Source organism: Ixodes scapularis, unplaced genomic scaffold (genome assembly GCF_016920785.2).
Source record: "Ixodes scapularis isolate PalLabHiFi unplaced genomic scaffold, ASM1692078v2 PGA_scaffold3__209_contigs__length_174095766, whole genome shotgun sequence".
In the NCBI taxonomy this organism is placed as follows: Eukaryota; Metazoa; Arthropoda; class Arachnida; order Ixodida; family Ixodidae; genus Ixodes; species Ixodes scapularis.
Window position 1 is genome coordinate 132,371,486 of NW_024609868.1, and position 22,192 is coordinate 132,393,677.

A 22,192-nucleotide genomic window follows, 5' to 3' on the forward strand; every position below is an offset into this window, starting at 1 on the left:
ACAAGCGTCTCTCAGTATATGCCGATGTGCGGTACAAAGCGATCGCAAAAACTTAGGAAATTTCACAATATAAACACGCGTGTTTATATTGTCAAATTTCCTAAGTTTTTTGTTAACAGAAGAGCTGAAAGGACTGCGCGCAGTCCTTTCAGCTCTTCTGTTGTGTCTTCCGGCATACTATGTCTTCCGGCATAGTATCCGCTTGTAAAGTGGTTAAACGTCATGATGATCAATAACGTGACGAAAAACATTAGGGAATTGTAGAAGACCGTTTTCCTCTTCCGCTACGGTATCCGCGAAGAAAACGCCGCAGCTGCGCATGCGCGCCGTCAGCATTGTCTGCATAGTTCAAGGGCTTGTGGCGGAATACGGAGCGCTATCCGGGTGCTTAGCGGGCTGCGGAAACGGTCTGCTACAATTCCCCAATACTCGATTTAGCGAACCTGGTGAATTGCTCAAAACTTTGAAGCTAAGAGCCTTCCGAACGGAATTGACGCATACATACCTGGATGAACTGGATGCGAGGCGAACAGCCTATTGCTTCAAGTCAAAATGCTCGGAAATTCTTACCTGTGTTCGTTCCCTCGCAGTACTAAAATTATGATTGCAGTCACGGTGCTTCCACGATTCTCAGAGTAGGGGTTCGCTTTTACGTGGACCGAAATATTTATAAAGCATCAAAACGCGCGAACGATTAGATCAAGCCAGATCAAGGAATTTGATTGGGGTGAGACGCTAGGCTTAAGCGCGCTTCAAACCGCGGAGAAAATATGGAAACCTACGTCACGACACGGAAAGGAGAAAGTTGAAAATATTTCAACTCTTGACTACGGGTGCCGGAAACCGTAATTACGTCACCGCCCGTACGGAGGGAGCGCTGTCGTCACCACGGGTTCCGGCACCCGTATTTGTATTGCGGGCCTGTTCGAACCGCGCTTTAGGCCAGTCCCGCTACGAAAACAAGCACAAGCTCAGCGTTTCTGAAAGCCTGCACTTGCAACAGTTGCTTGTTGCAAATTGCGTCGGTTGAGTATTTCTTCCGCTGAATACCTCGGTTAACGCAAAACGGCTCGCACTCATAAAAAAGAAGAAAAAAAAAACAGGCGACTTTAACGACCTACGCAGTTCTCCGAAAGCTCTCCGCATACGCCAGCAGCCATATTTGCTATCGTTTTGAAAGCAAAGGCGCTATACACCTCAAACATATCGTGAGACGGTCTTTCTCACGATATCTTTGACAACTGTAATACTTATCTGCATGGTGTTTTCCCGCGCTATACACCTTTTTAACACTGGCCCTCTACCCCTTTGCCTAATTTATCTACTAGTTTTTGGAACGCCTTTGGGCACGCGCCATAACCCTTTGGCAGAATTTCAGTCACCGTGCTTGCGTCCACAGCTCAGAAACCTGACTTTTTTTTTTTTTTTTTTTTTTTTTGGGGGTGGGGGGTCATAGACGATCGAAATAAGTGTAGAAAGAATCAACATTCAGACTGTGCATCAATTCAGAAACTCTCGTATATAACGTAATTACAGAAAGTTAGATGCTGACCTAAGTCAATATTTACGCCAGTCTTTTCCTCCCTTCTGCCAAACACCTTCTCTCTCTCTATATATATATACTTTTTTTCAGTTGACGCGCTCCGCACGCAACCATTCAGGTTTATTTTGTTTCGTTTTCGTTTTTTTTTGTTTTTGTTTTCTACTTGCAGTGCTTGGAAATAACCTGGTACTTCGCAGTGCTCATCCAGCTCTGCCTCGTGGGTACGCTGGTTATTTTTGTGATTCAAAAGTAAGTCCTTCTTCCTACAGTTTTTTTGTTTGTTTGTTCAAAGCAGCATTTTATTATCGGAAAAAAAGAAACAACCTCAACGGCGCAGCCTCTTCAAACTCGGCTCTTTGCTTTTGGGAACTGTAAACAGAAGGAGCTGAGGGGTTAAACCCTTGCTGCTGTAAGCAGTCAACCCTGATCAATAGGGGCGGCCACTTCGCTTTGTATCGATGTTAGACATCTGCAGCTCCTCCGCCCTCTCTTTGTCCTTTCTTTCCTAGGAATTTCTTCCCCGCAGAGACAGATAATAATGATTATGTGGCTTCTACTTCTTTTCCATTCCTCCCAGGCATTTCTTCATGGGCATGTTCCTGAACGCTGCTCTTATTGGTGCTGGGGTTGTGTCCATGGGCCTTTTGACCGCCGCCTATAAGCTGCCGCCAACCGTGCTCTTTGCTCAGGCGGACATAGAGTAAGCTCGGAATTCCAACTTTTGCGCTAGAGGCCAGACAATGGGGAAGCACTGGTGTGCTTTTTTTTTTTTTTTTTTTTGGGGGGGGGGGGGGGGGTGGGGGGGGGGCACTGGTGTGCCCTTGGGTTCACAGGAGTTTTCTGTTGATTGTCTGGGTGCCTTTGACCGAACCGGGCCTAATAACCATGTATATATGTTAATCACATGTTAATTGTTTTCTAATGGGCCGGTTTTACTAGAATAAACTGCGACACCAAAGAACCATATTAGTGTCATATTGCTAGATAAGCATCTAGATTTAAGCTAGAAATGGATACGAAAATATAATATAAGTTTCTTCAGTTAGTCTGCCGTTTAGCGTTTCTCTTACTGACGTATAGTTATAAGAAATAAAGAGAGAGAATACGCGAGTATTCCCTCTCTTGAGTGCGTCCGGTACAGGCAGAAAAACTTAGTAAACACCGTGCGCGAAGTCACGTGTGCGGCAATGTATTCCAAGAACCGGAGGCAACCCTGCTCGAGCTTGCGCTGCTTGCTGCACATGCTGTTAACAGCGTGGGGTGCCAGAAGCAATAAAGACAAGGGTGAGAAAGCGTCGCTGTATGGCCATGCTGCGCCTAGAAGGAAAGGAAACAATGATAGCGTTTTTCCTTTGTTTATCGATAACAACTTTTGTAGATTAAATAAAATATAATATTGGCCCAAACATTTTTTGTCACATGATAACTCCAAAGCTCCGCCAAGATGGCTTTCTGAGAGAATTATACTTTTTATCGGACGACTGAAAAACGCTGTCATATTATTGTTGCCCAATACGCGCAGCATGGTTACGGAGCGGAGATTTGGTGCGTAGCTGACATCACGCCAGCGCCAGCCGGGTGTAGTGGCAATTGTTTGAATAGCCAGGGCTCCATACGTGATATCGCGCTCAGCGCTCACTAGAGTGCTCTGCCAGTACTGACCCAGGTGGCAGAGAGCTTTGTGACAAAATTTGGCAATTGCCTGGGAGCTCTCGGGCTTGAGAAGCCTAAATAACCAAAGTAAAACCAAATCTGGCCTTTTTGTCATGCGTTTGAGTATTTCTACCCAAATTCACCAAAGAAGTGCAAAAGTTAGGCTGCACTCCCTAGTAGTCCACTTGTCATCGGACCTTGTTGTGCCTAAATCATCAAACCCGCGCCACAGTCAGGGTTACTTCCTGGTAGTTTGGCGGTTATCTGGCATTTTTAGGCCCAAATCGCAAAACCAGTGCTAACGTCAGGGTCATTGCTTGTTAGTTCGGCTGTAATCTGGCAGCTATGGACCAAAGTCGTCAAACAAGTGCCAGAGTTAGGCTTGCCACCTAAGAGTTCGGCTGCCATCTGGCATTTTTGGATCCAAATCGCCAAAAAAGGGTCGAATTTAGGTTTCATTTCCTGATAGTTCAGCTGTCATCTGACAGCCATGGGCCTAAAGCGACTAACAAGCGCTTCCTGCGTGAAGGTTATATGGTCATCTGGCGTCTTCGGTCCCAAATCACCGAACAAGTGTCAGAGTTCGGCTTCACTCTGTGGTATTACGGTTTGCATCTGGCATCTTAGGACGTGAATTGTCTAACCAATGCCAGATTTAAGTAATCAGGACAGGTTCCGTTGACTCTGGGTTATTTCCGCCTGGAGATGGATGACCAATGAGCTATTGGTGGTACGCGGGTGGTCTGCGACTTATTTAAATAAAAATGAATTTTAATTATCCTCGGAACATTTTATACTACTTTGAGTGTCTCTTGATTTTTCCAGCCCGAAGGTGGGCCGAGTCTTTTGTAGCGGCTGGACCAGACAACGGTGATTTTGCAAACGCATATTGCACCAGATTGTTGTATTCGCGCGTAGGTACACACGCCAATATCCGGACGCGAAGTTTCTACGTTACTTTAACTGCTGCCATCGAGCGAGCGCTGCGCGAGTCTAAGTGGGCACGCCTCCTCAACTAATGCCATTATTAGGCGAGACGCGTTGCAAAAGTGAGTGGAGCACTGTGCGTGTGCATTGCGATTGGCAACTGTTAAAGCCGAGAGATAACAATAATCAGGAGCGGCTGCGAGTCTCAGGAACCACGCCCGCTTTAAACTCGGGCGAACTAAGATGAAATCCTGGCCACCTCGGCGATTTCTTTTAACATTCATTTCAAGCGTTTGACGACATGAACACTGACATTTCTTTCTTTCCTAATCTTTAACACCCCCCCCCTTCTTTTTCCTAATTAAAGGTGACATTCCAAGCTTCTGCTTCAAAACACTACATTTTTGTTTATATATTGATTGCAACATCTTCGAGTCCCGAAAGCATTACAGAAGGGATTGGTAAATCAAAATAAAACAAATTCAAACAGCATATATAAAATACAACAACATAAAAGGAACAAAAGCTTAGTAATAAAAAAAAAACATTTCAATGGCAAATTTAAAATTGAGTGGGTCGCTTATGGTAGCGATCGAGGTGGGCAGGTGGTTCCATTGTGTGCTTTTTTTAGGAATAAATTTAAAAAAAAGTGCATGTGAGTGCAGCAGTGAGGGACATCTACTTTATGACTCTAGTCAGCAGAGGATGACAGGTATAACGTTTCAAAATGCAGCTCGCTTCTCAGTAAATAATATTTATGGTACATCTTGTGAAAAAAAGCTAGACTAGGCACTTTTTTGCATAAAGCGGGATGACGAAGGTATAAAGTAGCGTTCATTGCTAAAACATTTGATCAACAATTGTAATCTGATCAAATGAAACTTGCACTGAGATTTTAAACTGATTGTATGTTTTTAGTAAGAAAGTATAGGCTTGGATTCTGTACCGCAAAGGCGCACTTAAGATTTGGAATGGACAAAAGTTTTGGTTCAGTAAAAGCTTTAGAGATGACGGTACCTTACAAGAGTTTCGACTGAAATATCCTAGCCTTTGATTAGCTTCATTTACACTATAGTTAATATGCGTTCGCAAGAAGACGTTGGGGGTAATATAAAAAAAACTATGTACTTTTAGGACGTCATTTGTTGCAGCACAGACCCTACAGTGTTATAGTTTAAGTAGTTTTGACTGTTACCATGGCGGGAGATTTGCATTACTCGCAATTATTAGTATTGAGATGCACTTTTACGTGTCGCACCAAGTAGAAGTTTAGTTAAGTATGATGAATGAACGTTTCGGCACTAGAGGACACAACGCGAAAAAAATGCACAGTCGTCAGCAAAGTTTATGAACTTGGTTATGTTCTCTATGTAAACAAATAAAGAAACAAACGCAGGGGGCCGAAAACACAGCCTCCCGGCACAGTCCAACCGACCGCGTAAAGGTAAGGGGCAAAATTATTAGCGGTTACGAACTGAGTTCGTTTAGCTTAAAAAGTGTTCGAAAAACTAATAATATTCCTATAAATGTTTAGCTTGCTTAACTTAAAAAAAAAAAGTAGTTGGTGAGAAACAAGATCGAAAGATTCAGAGAAATATTGGAAAGCGCCGTCACCATAAAATTCATTGTCTAAGCCAATAAGAAATTATTTCGTATATGATATTAGCTGGGGATCTCCCATGAGAATAACTTACAGATTCCGTGATCAGATGACGTAAAAAATTAGTTGGCTGCGAGGAATTTAGTTATGTTGGAATGAATTATATTTTCGAAACGTTTGCGGGGATCGCTAGTTGATGAGATGGCCTGAAGTTGAGTGGGGAGTGTGCGTCACCGGATTTAAATAATGGAACCACCTTGCCCACCTTCCAAGCAACGGGTACCAAGGCGACACTAGTGACTGGGGAAAAATATTATACAAAATAAAGAATGAACACACTTCAGTATCTTTTAAAACAATCAAATTAATATTATCAGTTCCTGATGACGAAGAAAGCTTTGAACTTTGATGAGATGCATTATACCATCTTGTCTTCCCTTTCCTTAAAATACTATTAGTCAACCAAAAATGCAGGGGGAGCTTCTATGCAGTTGTCTGTCTCCCTTGGCCTCGCCGTTTGTTAAGTTTCTCAACTTGCTTTTGTGTTTTCGTGTGGCTGTAAGCGAACGCGATGGCCGCTTCAAGCAAATCAGAGGGGAGGAGCGAAACGCGTTATTTCTCTCGTAGGACGCCTTGCTTGTACGCAGCTGTGTCACGTGTCTCGTTTCGACGCGCTGATTGGATCGCTGGGGCCGAGGTTTAGGTCATTTGCCAAGCTATGGACATGGGTAGTGGGCCACGTAAATCCGGTTTCCGAAATGGGATCTTCTGTGTCCTGTTTTCTAAGCTGAAAGTCCTTCAGCGAAAACGTGTCGCCGACACAGAAGGTACCAAAACGTTTACGTGGCCACTCATGCGAATTAGAAGCAATGACATTAAGAAGAGTGACAGGGCGAATTAAGAGGAATCAGAGTGAATTAAAGAAAAATTAAAGTGAATTAAGAGTAATTAAAGACGAGTAAGGGTAATCAGTGGAAACTAAGAAGGCCTATCAAGCGAATAATGTAAAAAAAAAAGAATGTGAAAAAGAGAAGACAAAACAAAGTGAATCGCGTGTCTGCCTTTAAAGGGTAACTGCAAAGAAAAAAAAGTTTTTTTTAAATAGCCTAATTGGGACAAGCATGTCAAAAAACAATTTTTCCGCGAGAAAAAACATTTTTTACAGCAATATTTAGTGCGTGAGACTCGTTTTAGTTTGCGGCTATTTCGTCCGTTTTAAATCGCGCGCCACGAAGTTGTGATTATGTGACGTCAATCCCAAGAGGTTTTCATTGGCTAAGAGTTTGATTGACAGCTTAGATCTTGGTTGTTAAACCTTCGTTATATGTTGCAATTTCCTTTTGAGCGGCATATTTTTACGTTTAAAGAATAACCCATGTGATGAGAGTTATTATTCTTTACAAAAGGTTTACAAGACGGGCACTTCCGTTTGGATTCATACAAACAAAAGCTTCGCCATTCTTTCATGGCCGCCGAAGTCTCTGCTCCCGCCTGTCTCGCGTACCTCGACTAATCGTTTCGCCGAAGTGATCAGTGTTTCGTCGTTTCGTGCTGACCCAGGTGCTTGAGTGAGACTTCTTGAAGTGAAGTAGTGTGTGTTTAGCAGCTGTCGCAGGTGTTAGTGATAGGAAGCGACGCGGGGTTTTGGCTTTCATAGCGCGGTTCTTTCGTTTTCCTCTTTGCTTGCTTAGCGTGCTTTTTTTTTTGTTTGTTTGTTTTGCTTGTTTGCGCGTGCAAATGCTGACTTTTCGGAGATGTCAGATGCGTGATCCCGACAGTGAGCCTTCCAGCAGCCATGTCGCCGCGAAAGGAATGCTATTTGGCTGGAGGCAATCGGGCGTTCGTGTAGCGACCAACGTGCCTAGTTACGTTCTCGTCATATCGCTCTGTAGGCCGTCGAGATTCGCCCCGTGTGCACCTAACGTCCGCGACTAAACAGAAAATAAAAAAGCACTATGTCCACTACGTAAAAAGTGGTCTCAGTTCATGCATCTGTAGGCAGATACGAAATCGTGCCCAAATTTATTCGCACCGCACGATGCAACACGTCGCTGTGCAAACGCAGTTCAACACGAAGCATAAAAACGGCAGATTTAGGACAACAATTCGGAGTCCATTGTTCAATTAAAACGACGTAATTTATTTGAAAACGCCCGCAGCTTTTTACTCACGGTATGCGTCGCGAAACTTCCACATTTTGAAACAGAACGAGGCAGATTTACTTTTAAAAACGCTCCCAGCGTCCTCCCGGACCAGTTTGACTGGATCAGCTGACGACGACGGGACTTAACTGGTTGAACGTCAACCCCACAACAACCAATTTGCGCTCCGTGTTAGCACCGCATTACACACACCACAAAGGTTTCAGCTCTGTCGCATCGCCGTGTTACACCAAACAGAACGAGATCGCCGAAACCAACGCAGCGCTGCCGTGAACCTTGGCTTGTGGTTGCGCACTCGTGGATTCTGTGACTCCCTTCGCTTTCAAAGCGCGCACAACGATTACGAACGATACTTTCCGTCTTCCGGGAACATCACAGGGGCACTTCTCCGGTCACGTCTTCGCTACATGTGCTCGCAAACCACGTCAAACCAAACAATACCGCGGCCTGGCGTGGTTGCCAGATCTTGCCGGAAGTCGAGACGCTGCGTCGTTCAACTCGGCAACGCAAGGAGTGTGAGGGGCGGGGCGTACTCCTCTTCCGCGGGGGTCAAAAGAGCGGGAGTTTCAAATGTGGAGAGGTTCTGACTCTACTAAATTACGTCCTGTGGCGTAAATATTGATAAAAAAAAAATCATTTTTTTCGCGGAACATTTGTTTTGTGACATGCTTGTCCCAATTAGGCTGCTTAAAAAAAACTTTTTTTTCTTTGCAGTTACCCTTTAATGCATCTGCGCATGGGCTTTCGCCTTGAAGTCGTCTTATGGATGACATATCTTTTGCGTTGCAATCATGGTCGTGCTTTTTGCTTGTAAAGTGGCGTGGTACGTTCATGCGAAGTTTTCTGTAATGTTCGTTTTCTTCGTACGTGGAATTGTTGTGCTGTATTTGTTGGACGCGCTTCGATAAGAAACTGCTCTTCGGCGAAAGCCAGAATTTCATTAAATTTGGGCGACTTTCTTCTTTCTCAATTTTTGGTTTCTGTTGTTTTGCGTTGCCTGAATCGGATTAGGCGTATATCACGGATTATATGGTGTCGCCCTTTTATTAGTAAGTACACTGCAAGTGTATCTTAGATTGTAGTCCTGCTTTTCTCAATGCCCAGAGTCATTCGTGTTTAATAGTTTTGCTTGGCATGATAACTGTGTCAATCCTATATAATAATTTAATTTATTGTATTACAGAGCAGTATCACTTTTGTGAATATGTCACGAATAACCTGTGTGTAATAATGTTGGTATAATAAGCTTCTGGGAGCGATCGAAAGCAATTTAGCTTGTCGGCGTTTCCAAATGGTATTCAACAGTTGATATGCAACAGCCTATACAAATCAGAATTGCACTACACCCGGCTGATAGGGAGCAGACGCATTGTAGAGTATTTGTGGCGAAATGATGGTACGCGAATACAAATACCTGCGTATATATCGAGCGGTGGTGCAAAACTGAAAATTTGGCAAAAATTGGAACCGACTTTTCGAACGATATTGGCACGCCACTGTTAATTATAGCCGTGCTGTTTGAAAATGCAGATACTGACATGGACCATCGTGTTTCGAAAGTTTCTGTAATTGATTTTTTTTATGGAGAGCGTGAATGAGCAATTTTGCTTCACAAGAAAGCAATGCCAAACTTCAGCAGGCCTCTGGGTTTGCTTCGGTACTTTCGTCCCATATTTTGTACTCCCGTGGCTAGCCAGAGAAAAGCCAAATTTGACATGCAGGGAATCCCTAATTTAGTATTTAATCTGGCAGTTATGGCTCAAGTAGGACACGTATTTTGGCACTCCTGAAGCAGAAAAAAAAAAGCCAATCTTCGTCATGTCGGGAATTCCCAAATTAGAATTTTCTTTGCCAGTTATGGGTCAAGTCGGGCACTTACTTTAGAACTCCTCTGGCGGACCGAAGAAAAGTTAAACTTTGGCACCTCCGGAATCTCCGAATTAGGTGTAACTTTCGCAGGTATGGCGTAAGTCTGGCATTTACTTTGGCACTCCTGTGGCGTAGCAGAGAAAAGCAAAACTTTGGCATATCCGGAAACCTCAAAGTAGGATTTATATTTCAGTTATGGCTTAAGTCTTGCACTTACATTGGAACTCCTGTGGAGGGTCAACGAAAAGAGAAACTTCGGCATGAATCCGGAATCCCCGAATAATGATTTACTTTGGCAGTTGTTGCTCAAGCATGACACTTTGGCAGTGTACTAGAGAAAAGCAAATATATTGCATGTACGGAATCCCTAAATTAGGATTTACTTTGGAAGTTATGGCTCATGTCTGGCACTTACTTTGGCACTTCAGTGGCGGACCAGAGACAAGAGAAAGCTAGCTCGATTCAAACTTGGCCTATTACTCCCAAAGGTGCAAGATTCTAGGCTTTTTTTATTTTATAAAATAAAATAAAAACGTACTTCTTGAGAACTTTAACTTTTCTATACAAATTCTTAAACCAATATTTGTTAAAAATAATCTAAATGTAGTGAGTCTCCAAAAGTCACTCGTAGAAACTGATAAATTGGCAAGACGAACCTTCTGCATATTTGAAGCGCAAAAAGTCAAGAACAAAAATCGCTCGTGAATCTAATTTGCAGTTTAGTTCAAGTCAAATTTTTTACCAACATATAATACTTTCAGAATATTTTGAGGACCCATCATTTTTTCTGGCACTATTTGAGATGAAATGAAACATATTTGGATTCCAACCCTTAAATGTATTTTTAATTACTGTTCGATTGTGAGTTAGCGCTAGTCTCAGTACCGCAGCAACGGGAAATATTGAAGTGTCGAAACGCTCTCGAAATATCACGGTTTTCCTTTATATCCCTTTCCCCTTGTCGGTGTCATTTTTTTTTTTTTCGCCTTGCCGTTTTGTCAAGGCATAAAATATCCAGTGCAGTGTTTCTTTTTCTGTTTGGCAACCCACTACGTCGAGGGGCTGGGCCAACAACATTCCAAATCAAAACAAAGATGACGACCCCGTCCCTAGACTGCGTGAGAAACAGAAGTCCGTCTCCGGCTCTCTGAAGAGCTCTAACCAAACTCGACCGTGTTTGTAACCAAAGCATTCATTCAGACTCGTAGGTGCGAAAGGCTCAGCTCCCGACTTCACGAAAACCGCGAAATTCTGAGCACGAAGAACGCTGGCCTTGACTAGGAGAATGCAGGCGGCCTGATTAATGTCTCGTACCCTTTGAATCTCAGGAACTGGAAGACAATTTCAGGGCAGCTAAACAAAATTCAAAAATTGTATCACACTGACTGGAAACCATACACTGAGGAGAAAACAGGACAACGAAATGACAAATAGCTTAGCTTTTTCTTTGCGTTTCGTCTTTTTTTTAGAGTTCATTCGCCTGTACTCATTTAGATTCAGTAATACATACAACCAAAATGCTTAAAAAACCTTTATAAAAAAGAATTGAGAGAAAAATGCCGCAGCATATGCTCAACGGAAGACGTTCAAGCGCTCAAAATCCCTTGGTTTCAAAATGCACCTAGTTGACTTATTTAATCTCTGCACTGGGTAATGCTTATAATCTTGCGTTTAACATGTGAGTCCCGAAAGTTCCTTTACGTATATAGGCTCTCAAAAATTAGTTCCATGGCCATGAAAAATCCATAGCTCGATAATTTTGCGGGAGAATCGTTATTGACTTGCAACATCAAAAGTATCATCAACATCTCCAACAGAGTCTGCAGATTCACTTCAGCAGCACCGTCGTCCCTAGGCGAGAGCGATGTAGTGGACAATGGCCTCGGTTTCTATGTCGCAAGCCTCGACTTCAAGCAAATCTACAGCCTGTGTGAAGGATTCGTTTCTTTAAATGAACTGCCGGGGGAGTTTTGGTTTGGACACGGATATTGAGGGGCCGCACCACTTTGCGCATTTCAGCGGTACAGACCACTTCCCTTAGCCCGGAGGCCTTGTATCATAATGTAAACCGCCTGTTATAAATCCTGGCCACCATGCCCGTCAGCACCGCTGAAGCCGAACATACGTGCTCCAAGCTTCGAAGACTGAAGTCATTCCTGAGAGCCTCGACGTCCCAGGAGTGCTTGCTTCTCCGATCTATGCTTAGTATAGAAGCTCCCCCTTCAGCTCAAGCTCGCTGGCTTCTGCAGTGCTTTGGTTGCGCGTGTCTGCGCGTTAACACTTGAGTTAGAAAGGGCAGAAAGCTCGTGCTGACGGCACAGCTTCTAGTCTCAGCTTACGGAGTATAGGGGTGGCGCTTCTGAACATTCACCGGGGCCTCCAAGTCAGCTCCAAAAGAATCATCTCGTTTCTTTCTAGCCATTGACGGCGGCTTCCATTGAATGTTCAGACCCCACAAAATAATAGAAACGGTAACTTTTCTCAGCCAATTTATCGTAAAAGGACAACACGAAGAACGGGAAGAACCCAAAACATGACTATCGGCGTAGGAACAATGAGAATGACGCTTCACTTGGTTATCGCCCCAGTGCGCACTGCGTTTTTATGTTAAATCGTACTCTAAACTTCGCTATTCTCAGGAACTCATCCCCAGTTTTCTGTCAGTAGATACACGAATGTTCCGCAGAGGTGTGCACGCACCGGAATAATTTGTGAGCCTGTCTGGACATTTTTTTTTTTCAAAGCCCAGTAATATATTTTATGATAGCGTGTTTTCGTTGTTCACCATGAAAGCACTCATCTTTAAAGTTTGGACGCTCGAGATAGAAAAAAAAAGGTAGAATTTTTGTCTACTAAGAAACGCAAAAATAGGTATTAAAATTGTGTTTGTGCAACTTGTTTTTTTCCTGTTTTTTTTGTTTTGTTGGTTTTTTTTTGAACGACTTCAGCAAACGACCTCTCCCACTCCCCAGCATCCTAACTGCGCCATTGGCGTGTCCTTTTTTTTTTTATCCGACCGTGTTGTTCGTGCGCTGTTTTTATATATATGATCATTCTTTATATACATTGATATGCGCAGCATGCCTTCTTTGATCGCGCACTCAACCACCCCCCATAAGCGCACACCTTCTTCACGGACTCCAATGAATCTAGCGAATTACGCCCCGGGCCTCAAATATTGTACCTAAATACATTGTTTCTCTTCAGTATGTAATCCTGGCGTGCAGCTTATTGGTAAAATAATTGTGATAAGATATTTTTTAGGATTAACTTAATTATACAGGGTGTTTCACAAAAAGTGGAAAAATTCGATATTGCGAAAAATACGCGTGGCAATAAAAAAAAAATAAAGGCTTGTGTAGTTCTGGTCCTGGGCTAGGGGCCTATTTGGGAAAATTATTAAAGTCCGGGATAATCAGGTCGTTAATTAGTTTCGTATAATTAACTTTTTTATTATTGTGTTTAAGGGCACGGTTTCAATTATAAAATTGCTCAGCATCATCAAAAAAAAACACTTAATCACAAATTGCAGAACGCTAGAAGGCACCCAAAGCATCTTACGGCGTTCTAAAAAACCGCCACAAGTTCGACGGGTTTTTAAGTTTCGGTTTGCTATCGGAGCGCATCTCGGCCCCGACGGCACCGCGCCCCGTGGTGAAATACCGCAACCAGCCTCTGGTGCGCTGTAACTTAAAAACCCGTCGAATTTGTGCGGTTTATCAGAAAGCGGTAAAATGCTTCGCCTGCCTTCTATCGTTCTGCAGTTTGTTGAGTTAGTGTATTTTTATGATGCTGAGCAATTTTTTAATTAAAACCATGCTCTTAAACACAATATTAAAAAAAGTTAATTGCGTGAAAATAATTAACAACTTAATTATCCCTGATTTTAAATTTTAAATAGGCCCCTGGCCCAGGACCAAACCGACACAAGCCGTGTTTCGTTGCGATGCGTAGTTTTTGTAATATCGAATTTTTCCACCTTTCGTGAAACACCCTGTAATATGTGTATCCATGTATTGTTATTCCCCAGTTATTCTTCGATGACTCCTAGCTGTGTCACAGGTTGCTGTCTGTTCAAGTCGCCTTTGAATAGCAGGTATTAGTGCAAGTCTAGACTCCCGAAGGCAAGGAGTGTGACCATTGCTCCTTTCAAAAGAAAAACGGGTCTCTCATGTGAAGGGCATTTCTTTGGGAAGTAGCTAATCTTCTTCTGTCCATTGCAGGGCACGCCTTGTGATGGAGAACGTCATGTACCAAAAACCATACGCTCATCTTGGTCCTTTCTGCATTGGCATTGGCTTGGCCTGCATTTTGACTAGGAAGCCCGTGGTGACGTTGAACCCTGTAAGTACCCTAAGAACTCGTGATCCGTGTTTCTCTGACTTTATAGTTCCATTACGCTCTCTTATATTGGCATACGAAGGATAAATGAAGGATATTGAAAACGTTATTTGAAGCATAAAGTACCAGTCTCTGAACGTATCTCAAACAACCATCATTTATTATTTATTCCCGATTTTTTTGTTTTCACATTTCGACCGTCAGGCCCGGTCAGTTTTTGCTGCAAATTTGGTAGGTGGTAGCTCGCTGCTTCTCTGCTTCGTAAACATTGGCCGATTGTAAATAAAGACATACAAATAAAGACAACTAGCACCAGGAAATTTACTAGAGATGCCCTTAGAGTCAATAGGGACTCTAAAGGCCTCATTTACTTTGCCACCCTAAAATTCAAGTGGAGAATTTGTTTTTCTAAATCGTCAGTTTGTGTTTTGAGAGGAGCACGAAATACCTATTTAAGCTCATACGTTCCGAAGACGATGCCCCCTCCGTCCTTCCAAAGGCACAGACGAAGCGCACAGTCCCCGGCACTTTAATCGCCCCAATATTATCGCTTTGTTACATATCCGAAATTTTTTTGAAAAACCGCATAAACGTGCAAGATATGTTACTATTCTATTGGTAAAATTCCCAAATCTAACGATTTGAAGGTGCCCATCCTTAAATTCGCGCAATGTATAGCAAGTGTCGAAGCTTCAAAGATTAATAAGGGGTGGTGTGACGGTCTGGAGCTGAGCCGATTGATTTCACATGCTTCCTTGCATACCAGCTGAACGTAGAGGAAAAGCGAAGGAGCGGAGAAAAGATTGATGGTCCCAGCAGTGGGGTTCTTCATTTTTTTCTCTCCTTCGCTTATCCTCAATGTTCAGCTGGTATTCAAAAGGATTAATAATGAGTGCAGTTCCTGGAACAACCTTCTGTTGATCACCCCAGAAGACTTGCATCCCCTAATTTGTGTGCTAATTTTAGATGGTCAACAAACCTGAAACAGATTCAAAATTATGACCCGAAAAAACTAATTTTCATGGTCTCTATCTATTATTGCATTACATTTCGCATCGCCTCTCTGAGTATTTATGCTCCAATATTATTTACGCTGCAGCCTCCTTCCGCAAAAAAATGGGAAAGTAACGTTGAATGTTTGCTATGTATTATTAAGCATATATATTTATTTTATGTCGTGTTTTACGTTTACAACTTTTTGTTCAAAACGTAGAGGTATACATGTAACACTTTCTTCGGCATCATTTGAAAAAGTATTACGCATTGCTGTTTCTAACTCGAATGTTTTCTCTGCCTCCTCATATATTCCTTCACGACAGTGATAGGGCACTATATATTAAACCCAAATGCGGGGACAATGGAATTACTCTAATTCCCCTTTATCTGTCCTGACCTTTACCGCCGAGAAATTCACGCAACGTGCTCTATGCTCCGAGCAGGTTCTTTTTGAAGGACCTAATATGGCTTAAGCGAGCAGTATTATAGCTCAGCGTGCTGATGTCCTTCTTATTTTCCCTCAAAACTACTATCGCTTTAAGGTATTCCATAAAACTGTGAAGCCCTTAATCACGTATCTGGCTGCATGGCTCTGGTTAATCGGAAAAATGAAAAAAAAACACGCGTTAATGTTTTTACAACCAAAATAATGGGGAGGCTTAGTAACGGCTGCGTTGGTCCGTGAATAATTTAATTGCATTTCTTTTTAACGGGCATTGCGGTAATGGTTTTTGAGCACGGGGAAAAAAAAAACGAGCAATAATAATGCAGGGCCTGTGGCCATTTCTCTGAAGATGCTTGATTGCTCATTCCTTAAACTCAAGTATTGCACATGCACTCGATACGAAACAGTACGCGGCGAGGTGCCGAACGAGAATGGGTATAAATAAAAATAAAATAAAGTCTTTTTCGGATAATTGTTTTTATGACGTGTCTATTTATAAAAAAAACGCCTTTAAATACTGAGCGACGGGGATTTATGTAAAAAAAAGTGTTTAAACTCCAGGAGTGCATAGCAAGGAATTGCAGTACCTACCAACTCAAGGAGATAACGTAATCTCACATTCCAATCAAATAACGAAGGAGGTATTGTTTGTACAGACCTAAGTATTGCTGGTCTTCAATTTTGTGGCGCATACAACTTTTATTTACAATTATGCCTGTGCTGTAGGTTTCGAAGTCGTACGTTTACAAAAACCCAGTAATGCCCGTTTAGACAGATTTTATGTCATTAGAATTTATGCCTTTATGCTTCAAATATTGTGCGACACCGGTGTAATTCAAGGACCATCGTCCTGTGGCGTTCAGACTTGGCAATAGCAAAGAACAATTTAAACTTGTCATAATCATTCTAATAAAGCCGGGCAGAAAATAATGTGTCGTGCGTGTATAATGCGTGCATTACAATATGCTTTGGCTGGTTTCTGGGAGCGTTGGGGGGCTTCGGGAGCCCTGCACACACGACATATTTTTTTATTGCCGGGTTCATGAGAATTATCAAAATAAGTTTAACTTTCTTCAGGAGTACAGTATGCCATAAGCTACGCCCGCACGTCCTTTGTGCGTGCGGGCATAGCCTTGAGTTCTTCGTGCTTTTGAACTGTAAGGACCCTTTGAGTTTTGTCTCGTGTATTATATATATTCACGCTGCGCCATCCCTTGGTACGCACTGTTTTTCCCCGTGATGCAATGAGTCCACGTGCATGAGGAGCTACGCTTTGCCCAAAGCCTGCTGCACGCAACAGCGCTCGCCTGCACACTAATGGCCAATTCGTCTGGGCCGGCATCGCACCGGTGCAGTGCGGTCTGTATTACACGGAAGGTCAAAGGGGAGAGGGCTACTGAGAGCTTAATCATAGAGCAGTTTCTCAGGGTAACAATGATAAAAGACACATTTTTAATTTTCCGTATAAGTATGGTGAACATTGTACTCGTGACTTATCGCTTATCATTTCACAGTACGTAAACAACAAATGGCAACTACCAAACGCTTTATTAATTTGAAGCTCTATTTTTTTAACATAAAGCAGAGTATTATGGTAGTTTTATATTTCCTTCTGCGGATTGCTTACATTCAGATTTGTGCCCATGACTTCACCAAAAGTAATTAGCTCCACATTAAATTACCTGGCCAAAATGCAGTGGGCTACTGTTACAGATGATTCGTATTGAAAATAAATCGATTACTTACTTTGTAGCGTTACTCAATCACCCTTGTCTCACTCCAAGAAACGCACAGATGGCACGCAGTGCCTACAGCTTGTTTGAATTATTTGCCCCATTAAAATAAAGCGCAAATAACCTTCGCAAACTACAACCTACCCTTAATTTTAGGTTTATCATTTGAGGGGGACAAACCCATACAATCTCGATCGACCTAAGTAGAAGTTCCGAATAAAGGCGCCTTGCACTGGATTACACGAACACGTGTCAAATGCAATCGAGCAGACTAGGCACGAGCACTATTCCACATAATCCAAGCTTGGCATCAGCGAGCAGCAAACGCTTTTTTTCTGAAGTTGTGTTTTTTAATGGTTGTTGCATATCGCCTAAATGGAGGGTCTTTTATCCAGTAAAAGTGACAGTGAGACTAAAATTGTGTACTTGCTTTTGGGTAAGTATCGATGAGTGCTGCTGACGAAGGGTGCTTTCCGGCAGAATGACAGACTTGATATGATATCTTTCAAAACACATCAAAACCAACACTTCACTAAAATAATTAGTTCACACACACACTGAACTAAAATCCAGTTCAGAAATTATTTTAAAAAAAAAGAAGTTTCATCGGTGGATCTTTAAGGAATACGTTAGCACGGCACTTGGGAAGTGCGACACACATCCCCCTCTGAGGAATGATGAGAACATTCCCTACAAATCCACCAGCGGATATTCATTTACTTTTTTTAAGCCTTGGCGATTCTCGTTCACCCGCCTTGCAAGCTTAGCCGCGGCGTCTACTGCCTAAAGCTGATTTAGGTGTTCGCCGGTTTTGGCAGCCCGTCTCCCTTGTTCAAAATGCGGCTTCTTTCACCGCCTACCTGGACCAGTGCTGGTACTTGGTTTACAGTCCATTTTGTAGCACAAAGCAAGCCACGGGCGCTCCGCACACCTGCAAGTTCAGACTCGCCCCAGTATCCGCGCGCGCATCGGCTTCCGGCGCGCGACGTCGCCTCCCTCTCTCCTTTGTCCTTCACTGCTCTCCTCCTCTCTTCGCGGCGCACTTCCCTTTCCATTGTTTTGTCCGAAGACGGGCGCCGTCAGCTTTCCCCTGTCATGTTGCTACTAAAGGCCCGTTCGCACACATGCGACCTCTTGGAACCTCTAAATATATCTAACAACGAGAGGACACACTGGCGCCATTTATTGGGTAGTTGTGTAAACTTGGCGAGCCCGGCATCTTTCCTATTTCTCTAGCGCATTATCCTTTCTTTCTTGGCTCGAAAATACTTTCGTCAACGTTATATACGAGCGTTTCTCATAGGTACGACGCAAATTTAACCTCCGAAATCCTGCGAAACATTCGCTTTTGTGAAATAAAGATCCAGGGTCACTGCATAGATGGCGCCAGAGTGCCAGTGTGTTCTCTCGTCCTCAGAAATTTTAAGAGGTTTCAAAAGGTCTCGTCTCTCTCGTTGATACTCGGTTGCAAGTGTGTGAACGGGCCTTATTGCTGACGCATTAAATATAATTGTCATTTGTTAGGAGGCTTTTACGTCTTTAACGCGTTTACAGCTGTCCTAGACTGTATCAACTCTAGTGTCACGTCATCCACCTTTTTTTCTCAGAAAGCGCGGGGCTCCTTTCGTATCCCTAAAGTTCAGCCCGTCTCTGCCTGCACGATCCGCTGGCTATGATCCCGGAATTCTCGTTTTTGTAAACACAAGACTTATGGGCTTTGTACTGCTATCATCTGATGGTCTGCTGCTCAAAAGTGATGAGTTTTGAGGGTCAGCGCCGATCCCAGTTTATACTGATAACAAGGTTGATGCTACTTTCTTTCCAAGACATGGATGTGACCGCAACCCCAAAGGTACTGCCAACACGCGCCCACTAGCGCGAAATCACGTGCCATGGAGAGCATCACTGGTCGGTCCTGCCAGTATTTGGCATTTACAGCGCTCTCAGGGTTTACCAGGCGCGAGGTGCCATCACTCTGTATGGGGGCACACGTGCGTACATAGTAACACTGACAAGCATGTAAGGAACTTCTCCGGGTTCTTTCGGTGTCGTGTGGCAATTACGAAAAGAAAAACACAGATTGACTTTTGGGGGACAAGGCGGAGAGAGGGATATGCATATGCCCCACGGATCTTCCTCACCCGACAGGTTGATGGGTCATTATTTTTCAACTATTTTGTGCGCTCAAAGCAGTTCCTTCGTTATCCGAAAGCTCGAGTCTTTTTGCCTTAAAGTATGCACGACGCTAAATCTGCCTACCTATACAGAGCGAATTAAAAAGCTCGAAAATGGGAATTCCGGGGTATCGTGCTCTCGGTGATTTCGTTTCCGTTCCCTCACTAGCAGTCTTCTCCATCGCGGACCCACGCCTCCTTAGGTTACCATATAAAGAGCGCGAAGTCCACTGTGTTTCCAATAGTTGGCTCTATATCTCCTTTTGGTGGAACGAAAATACAGATAGAGTAACTGTCAATATGTCCCTGCCCAAAATGTGATGAAAAACATCGAGAATATTTTTCAGATAAGTAAGGAATGAGTTCTCAAATTATAGAAAGTAAGAGGTTACAAGATATTCCTTCTCTTGTAACGAATTACTTCCATGTCTGCTTGCATCTCTGCCTTGTCATTGCTTTCTCGTCGCTCTTTTTCAAGACAAGAAAAAAAACTAAAGAACACGGTGTTTCTTCAGATAGTCATTTGTTTGTACCTTGAGTTAAATCTATCGCTATAATGTTTTAGAAAATTTAATTTATATTTGATGATCGTGAGAAAAGTAAAGTGTTTTTTAAAGATCCGCCACCGACACTGGGAAAACCGTCCGCGTTTTGCCCTGGTTTCTATTTTGTGGTAGAGCGTGCCACCGAATACGGAAATTATTCATATTCAAATAAAGTGACAACAATGTGAAAAGTAAGCAGTAAGATATATCCAAGAAAATGCAAGTTATAGCCTGTTGGTGGTGGATGTACGGCATTTACGCAATTAAGTCAATGGAATGCCAACGCTGATCTTGCAATAAAATGCGATCAGGAGTATTCGAGGAACCAAACAAATATTGGTTCTAATTGCGCAGTTAAAGTTTAACTTACTTTTTGCAATATCGTTTTCTTCATTCGAAACTGCTCTCCTTTATGTTATGCGATTCTATCTTACCTTCTGAAAAAAAGACACAAAGAAACACATAGTACGTCAAAATAATGACTTAGTTAAACTGTATGTCATGAGAATGAGTCGTTAAAACTCAATCCTTACACCAGAAATCTTTATTCTAATACATATCACAAGAAAACAATTTCGTGGCAAATACACACTATAAAATATCGCACAGCAAACACTATTTGAAGACTTTGCACGTAACGTCCGCAGGTGCTCAGAACGCTCGGCTGGGTCTGCTCTTTCCTCTGCGCCGTGGCGGTGCTGTTCGGCGCCTACCGGTGGAACTGCGGCGAGGGTCTGGGCACAGCACAGGTGGCTCTGTACGCCGCCGTCCACCGCACCGTGTGGGCGCTCTCCATTGCTTGGGTGACCTTCGCCTGCGCCACTGGAAAAGCATGTGAGCCGAGACCAAAGTGTGGCCGCGAGTCTATCAACGCTGAACATGACATCACCAATCAGTCTTGCAGTACCCACCGGCTATCTTCCGGCATTTTTCGCATGACATTTGGAAGTTTGCACTGATGGTGAGGGCCATTGGCACGTGCATCCAGTCATCGGTAGTTGAAAGGGATAACATCACCATTGCCACTCAGGTCCCCGTTTAGTAGCGATCATCCCATTATATTTAATACTGGCGTGCCATATTGCGGAAACTCTAAGTCACACCACTCATGCCAAATATTATATCGTTTTTTTTTTTGTTTTTTTTTTTTGTTTTAACACGGACAAAGACATTTTCGGGGCGTGAACACACTAAAGAGAAGCACTGTTCATATAGTATTGGTCTCTTCCAAGGGTCCGCGTTAGAAAGTAATCAACGTTTGGTACATTTAAGCTGTTTTATTGCTTTTGAGTAATTTTTTTTTAATTACAAACTATAAAGGTTTTGTGGCAATCGAAAAGTTTTCGCACATGTTTGAGAACTACTAAATCATCGCATTTACAAAACTAGAGTACACGCGCAACATTTTACAGGGTGCCGAAAACAACAGCTCGTTGGACGCGTTTGTAATTTTCAGTTTCCTTTTAAAACTCACCTCCGCTCCAGCCGTCTTGCTCCCGTCTAGCCAGAGTGTGAAACTAACATGTGCAGTACCAGTGCCTCCTCTACAGTCTCAGTTCCTTGTAGAAGAGTCAGAAAACAATAAGCCGCCGCCGCAGTCGCGAGTGCAAAGTTTTCCCGCTGGGCGCGCAACTAAAATAGGGTAGTTTTGATGGATAAACAAAGGAATGCAGTGCATCCATCCGTCCGTTCATTTTGTTCAGAATACGCGGGCGGTACGCTAAAACGGTACCACACACGCATTCAGAAAAGAATGTGGCCATGTTACAATTCTGGAGCTCTGCTTGCTCTACTTTAAATATGAACGTTCCGTTATTTCGAAAGAAGCACACGGCATGCGGTTTTGCGCTCGCTGCAAACCGTAGTGCAGCACGACGTCGCACTCTGTATCCAGTTTTATCGTCGGATTGCCACAATACCTTTTCTTTTTATGAAATCAATGTCAGCTGGAATTTGAAGAAACGAAAGCCCCACAGCCTTCTTTTGTTATCCGGGTTGAATCGGTGCACACAACAGAACGCCGTTTTTATAATCTTTGAGGCAAAGCGCAGGCAGCAGACGATGTCCAACGCCGTGCGTCAAACGCAGGACGAACCGAGGCGGTGGAAGCAGAGGATGTAGCTACAGTGTGAACTTAGAAAGCCTAGATTCAAGAAAAGGATCAACTGAAATCATAAGCAGCGACAATGTAGTGCATGCGCACT

At 43.1% G+C, this 22,192-nt stretch overlaps 1 protein-coding gene across 1 annotated transcript in view; it reads left to right on the forward strand.

Annotated features, from left to right (window-relative positions):
- LOC8029480 (nose resistant to fluoxetine protein 6) overlaps positions 1 to 22,192 on the forward strand; it is a 91,415-nt gene that overhangs the window by 62,978 nt on the left and 6,245 nt on the right. Inside the window, exons 8-11 of the mRNA XM_040212424.3 lie at positions 1,713 to 1,792; positions 2,121 to 2,243; positions 13,978 to 14,098; positions 20,636 to 20,822. Coding sequence (XP_040068358.3) covers positions 1,713 to 1,792; positions 2,121 to 2,243; positions 13,978 to 14,098; positions 20,636 to 20,822 — 511 coding nt within the window. The remainder of the gene's footprint in view (positions 1 to 1,712; positions 1,793 to 2,120; positions 2,244 to 13,977; positions 14,099 to 20,635; positions 20,823 to 22,192) is intronic.